The 6,000-nt window shown below is 49.3% G+C and overlaps 1 protein-coding gene across 2 annotated transcripts in view; it reads right to left on the bottom strand.

Annotated features, from left to right (window-relative positions):
- Positions 1-796: 796 nt before the first annotated feature.
- The window catches only part of STYX (serine/threonine/tyrosine interacting protein), a 32,953-nt gene continuing 27,749 nt past the window's right edge, over positions 797-6,000 (bottom strand). For both annotated transcript variants that reach the window (XM_048486094.1, XM_048486095.1), the window contains 3 exons: positions 3,619-3,691; positions 3,161-3,245; positions 797-1,305 (listed from right to left, as the gene is read on the bottom strand). In XM_048486094.1, the coding sequence (XP_048342051.1) occupies positions 1,235-1,305; positions 3,161-3,245; positions 3,619-3,691 (229 nt within the window). In that variant the 3' untranslated portion in view covers positions 797-1,234. The remainder of the gene's footprint in view (positions 1,306-3,160; positions 3,246-3,618; positions 3,692-6,000) is intronic.

Below are 6,000 nucleotides of genomic sequence, written 5' to 3'. Positions count from 1 at the left end.
TTTAATATAGGCCTCCCTAGGGTCTATAGGTTGCAGCAGTGGTGTAGGAGGTTAAGAGCTCATGTATCTAATCTGGAGGAACCGGGTTTGATTCCCAGCTCGGCCGCCTGAGCTGTGGAGGCTTATCTGGGGAATTCAGATTAGCCTGTGCACTCCCACACACGCCAGCTGGGTGACCGTGGGCTAGTCACAGCTTCTCGGAGCTCTCTCAGCCCCACCTGCCTCACAGGGTGTTTGTTGTGAGGGGGGAAGGGCAAGGAGATTGTCAGCCCCTTTGAGTCTCCTGCAGGAGAGAAAGGGGGGATATAAATCCAAACTCTTCTTCTTCTTCTTCCTCTAGGCTTAGGATTATGACACCCTGCTCTGGTTTAAGAGTTCCAATTTCAATGCTGTTTAACCTTCTAAGCCCCAAACAAGCATATCACAGCTGTCGTGGAGCGGCAGCTGGGCTACTGAGTTGCAGGAGGCTTGAAATCTCCCAGAAATCTGCCAGATTCCTCCTGTGGCTAATGGATTGAACTGATGGCTCCAATACACAAGCCTCTTCATGCAGTTTGTCTGTTGAGACAGTGTGGGTGGATCTTCCCATAGACCTACAGCTTTTCAGAGAGTCAAAAGAAAAGCAATTTGGAAGAGAAACCAGAGCTTCGTATTATGGCTAAATACGGGGTGGGATGGACCTGTCTGAACTCCTGGTGCCCAGGGAAACATGCCCCAACATTTGAGCAGAAATTGGCTTTCCCACTTTCCCCAATCTTAGACTGAGAAGCGAAGCACCACACAAACAACGGGGAGCTTTAAGAAGGTTTTTTTTATTATTTTACTAAAGACTTTTTGTTATAAATTACACAAATAACTTTATAAACAAATCCTCCCCACCCAAACTTGCGTTTGTTTAAAGTAATAACTTTATCAAATAAAGAAATTTCAAGTATGAAAAGTGCATTATTGCAATAATACCTCTTTGCAAGTCCAAAAAAAGTTCTTGGTTTAGGGTAAAACTATAAAGTGTAAAAAAAAAAAGGAGTAAAACAATCAGTGCCATCCGGTCAGTCCAGGAGTCCGATATCATAAAATCCTGCCTGGTGTGCTACTGAGGGGCAGGTTTGCATCAGAAGGTCGAGCTTCGGTGTCCTTTCCCCGCCCCCCCGGCCTTTAAATGTCCAACCTGCTGAAATTAGCAGCTGTCATGGGATGGGAATCCCCAGGCCACAACTCCGTGGGGTCCTCGGCCTCAGCCGTTTTGGGTCGCTGCTTGCATATTGCTGACTTCTTCGTCCTCTTCGTGAGTCCGTTTCAAACTTCCTGTGAAAAAGGCAGATTGGGTTGGACAGCCTGCTCAAGAAGACGGAGGCAAGATTGACCAAACTGGAAAAGACACGGGGCTGAGCTAGATGCAATGACGTCCCCAGGAGCAGCCTGGCCAACGAGGATGATTGAAGGATTGGAGCACCTTCCTTATGAGGAGAGGCTGCAGCGTTTGGGACTCTTTAGTTTGGAGAGGAGACGTCTGAGGGGGGATAGGATTGAAGTCTATCAAATTATGCATGGGGTAGAAAATGTTGGCAGAGAGAAATTTTCTCTCTTTCTCACAATACTAGAACCAGGGGGCATTCATTGAAAATGCTGGGGGGAAGAATTAGGACTAATAAAAGGAAACACTTCTTCACGCAAGGTGTGATTGGTGTTTGGAATATGCTGCCACAGGAGGTGGTGATGGCCACTAACCCGGATAGCTTTAAAAAGGGCTTGGACAGATTTATGGAGGAGAAGTCAATCTATGGTAGGGGTAGGGAACCTGCGGCTCTCCAGATCTTCAGGAACTACAATTCCCATCAGCCTCTGTCAGCATGGCCAATTGGCCATGCTGGTAGGGGCTGATGGGAATTGTAGTTCCTGAACATCTGGAGAGCCGCAGGTTCCCTACCCCGATCTATGGCTACCAATCTTGATCCTCCTTGATCTCAGATTGCAAATGCCTTAGCAGACCAGGTGCTCAGGAGAAGCAGCAGCAGCAGCAGCAGCAGAAGGCCATTGCTTTCACATCCTGCATGTGAGCTCCCAAAGGCACCTGGTGGGCCACTGCGAGTAGCAGAGAGCTGGACTAGATGGACTCTGGTCTGATCCAGCAGGCTAGTTCAAAAAAGCCTAGTGGTTAAGAGCAGGTGAACTCTAAATCTGGAGGAACCGGGTTTGATTCCCCGCTCTGCCACCTGAGCTGTGGAGGCTTATCTGAGGAATTCAGATTAGCTTGTGTAGTTCAACACATGCCAGCTGGGTGATCTTGGGCTAGTCACAGTTCTTTGGAGCTCTCCCAGCCCCACCCACCTCACAGGGTGTTTGTAGTGAGGGGGGAAGGGAAAGGAGTTTGTAAGCCCCTTTGAGTCTCGTATAGGAGAGAAAGGGGGGGGGGATATTTATTTATTTATTTATTCAGTTTATATACCACCCTCCCCCAGAGGGCTCAGGGCGGTTCACAACGGAAATACAAACAATAAACCATAATAATTCCGTACTTATAGTACTAGTCCTTAATTTAAAAGCAGCGCTCAAATTTTAACCTTTCCATTAAATACAGTAAAATGTTGATAAAAATACAGATGGCATCCCGTGATTTAAAATTCCCCTAAAGGAGGGACAACAGGGGCCTCGATGTTTAAAGGGGTGCACATATCAGCGGCTGGCCTCCCCAAAAGCCCGGCGGAACAGTTCAGTCTTGCAGGCCCTGCGGAACTCCTTAAGGTCCCGCAGGGCCCGGATAGCTGGAGGGAGAGCGTTCCACCAGGCAGGGGCCAGGGCCGTAAAACCCCTGGCCCGGGTGGAAGCCAGCGGCATCATGGAGGGGCCAGGGACCTCCAGCAAGTTGGCCTCTGCTGAGCGCAGGGGCCGAGTTGGGATGTATGGGGCCAGACGGTCCCGAAGGTACGAGGGTCCCAGACTGCGTATGGCCTTAAAGGTCAATAAAAATCCAACTCTTCTTCTTCTCTTAACCACAACACCACACTGGCTCTGCACATCCCTACACCATGCAAGTTTGCCTCTCGACACGAAACGGAGGTGTGAAAGTTCCCTTCCAAAGAAGCAGTGGAGATGTTGGAAACTCATGAAGGGAAAATTTGTTAGGATTTCAATAAGAGACAGTAGCGCAGAAAGATCTCACCTGTAGCAACAGACAGTGATCGCTCCAGCTGCCGAGGCGACATCATCTGGATGGTTAGCTTAGCGAGATAGATGGCTTCGTATTCCTACAAAAAGACACAAGAAGAGGGAGGGGAGCGCAGGGACCAGAGGCCAAGGTGGGAACAGGACACTCTTCACCTGCCTGCTCTTGAGTTGTGTCTCAAATGGAGAAGGGGGAAGGGCATCATGCACTGGGGGCCGGTTCTCCCCTGAGCTAGAGGACATCTTGTGGGTGGTTCTCATCGTCCCATTGGGGAGGCAGGAAATGAATTTGTTCCCCTTCCAAAGTCATTGTCAGAAAAAACAGTAAGACAAGTGGAAGATAAAGGGTTTTTGCTGGAGTCACTGACGATGAATGCGTTTTGATCCATGCATAATTGGAAGATTGCCCAGATCACAATCTATATCACTGGATGAGGCGGGGAGGGAGCTACTTACCTGAAGTTGATGAACAAATCCAGCATTGGGATTAATGCAGAACCTTCTTTCTTGCACGTATGTAAATGCATCCCTGCATGACAAAGACGACAACCAATTTTTGTATCTAAGTCATCCCAGCTTGCATTTGATTCCTCACGACATCTCTTTAAATCTTTGATTGTGTGTGTAGTCTGTATGTTGGGATGATTGGCCACTACGGCCGGCAGGAAAAGTTCTGGGGAAGCCACCTTGATTGAGCTGACCCCGACCTCACCTGCCAGTCAAGGGGCAGGGCTCAGGGCAAGAGCCTCCATGTGGCATGCAGGTGGCCTCAGGTTCACTCCCTGTAATCTCCAACTAAAAACAACCTGGTAATGAGTGATATGAAAAATGTTGGCCTGAGATCCTGAAAGCAGCTGCCAGCCTGAGCTGGCAATACTTGATGGACCAAAGCTTTGGTTCCGTTTAAGGCAGCTTCATGTGTGTTCTTGTGATGATGCAATCAAGCACATCATGTGACTCACCTGGGCCAGGCCTCCCTCCTTCAGGGCGGTGGCCCTTCCCAGGGCCATTCTGGCCCCCCCGGCCCACCCTTCCTAGCCTTTGTTCAAGGAGCACAGAAGGCTCCCAGGAAACCCCGTCCACGCATTAGCCTCAGGCAGAGCTGCTACACTACAGGAAGAGCTCCGGTTGTCACTTGAGCTTGTTTGCTTCACAGAGGACACTCCAAGGTGATCTGCGCACCGCACTAAGAGGGGATCAAAAGGTTGGGAAGATGCGCGGTGCAAGGCCGGCTGAAATTTACAGGCCCTGGAAAACTTAAATTGCATCACATAAGCCCCTTCCGCACATGCAGAATAATGCACTTTCAATTCACTTTGCAGCTGTGCGGAACAGCAAAATCCACTTGAAGAAGAAGAAGAGTTTGGATTTATATCCCCCCTTTCTCTCCTGTAGGAGACTCAAAGGGGCTTACAATCTCCTTGCCCTTCCCCCCTCACAACAAACACCCTGTGAGGCGGGTGGGGCTGAGAGAGCTCCGAGAAGCTGTGACTAGCCCAAGGTCACCCAGCTGGCGTGTGTGGGAGTGCACAGGCTAATCTGAATTCCCCAGATAAGCCTCCACAGCTCAGGCGGCCGAGCTGGGAATCAAACCCGGTTCCTCCAGATTAGATACACGAGCTCTTAACCTCCTACGCCACTGCTGCTCCTTGCAAACAGTTGTGAAAGTGGATTGAAAGAGCATTATTCTGCATGTGCGGAAGGGGCCTTAGCTAGGATATCATTCAGCACAGGTTCCTTCACAGCAGTCCTCTAAGGTGTACATATAAAATGTAAACCCCTTTTTATAGAAGATGAGAGGACTACAATAGCGTGGCAGATGCAGACTTTCAGCCCAGATATCAACAGTGAAAGTCCGGATTTGATCAAGACACAGCTCTTGGACACGAGACGTTTTGGTTCAGTTATGTCCTGACACAGATTCAAGGACCCTTCTCTAAACCCACCTTGAAACACAAGATGCACAGGATTTTTGCCCTGGGAGGGGAAAGCGTCATTAGCAGCTCCCCACTCTTGACATCTCTCCAATATCCCTCAACTGCATTATGAATTGACCTCCCCGCCCCCCCCCCCGCCCAAGAACCCATCTAACATCCGTAAGAACACTAGCCACCTCCTCTGCGACGAAGGCTGCAAGAGACCAACCTTTTCACTCTGGGGACAGAGCTTTCTACAGCAGCTTCACCTGCAAAGACTCCTGGCCCTAGGTGTGCTTATGTGCTCCCCTCCATGGACACGGCTTACAAAGCCACGGGTGGCCCATGTACCCACCAAGGCCGGGGTAGGTTGTGAGGTTAGCAAAGGAGCATTCCTGAACATGACAGCCAGTGAAGGTCTACGGGAGAGGTGTGGAACCGTCCAGGCCAGGACTGGGCCCTGTTCAGAATTGAAGCTATCGGTTTCCCCTTGGAATCACTCCTTAGGCTCACAAAGGTGGAAGCCTTCAGACTAGTTAAGAATAGGCTCTTGGATCTCGATTTTCATAATTTGACTCGTGCTGCCAAGACCACCTGTTCTCCGACTACATTATTAATCCCATGAAAGCGAGGAATTATGGCAGCATATCTTCGTCTGCTGGTTAATCCCACCCAGAGGAGAGCCTCGGCTACTGCAAGATGTCATGTGCTGCCATCAGCTCTGCTGGAGGGAAGATTTAAGAATATGGAACGTTCTAAAAGAGTTTGTTCATGCGATATGACTACGGTTGAAACACCATTGACCATTCTTTGTTTCTAAACAATAAGATACGCATGAAATACATGAATTCCATTTTCTTGCAATGTTTTCAGTGGCATGAGTGTTATAAGATACCCAATCTCCTGAACAGCTCTTTTGTGA

The sequence above is a fragment of the Sphaerodactylus townsendi genome, linkage group LG02 (genome assembly GCF_021028975.2).
Source record: "Sphaerodactylus townsendi isolate TG3544 linkage group LG02, MPM_Stown_v2.3, whole genome shotgun sequence".
NCBI classification, from domain to species: domain Eukaryota; kingdom Metazoa; phylum Chordata; class Lepidosauria; order Squamata; family Sphaerodactylidae; genus Sphaerodactylus; species Sphaerodactylus townsendi.
This window is presented reverse-complemented; position numbering and strand designations above follow the sequence as displayed.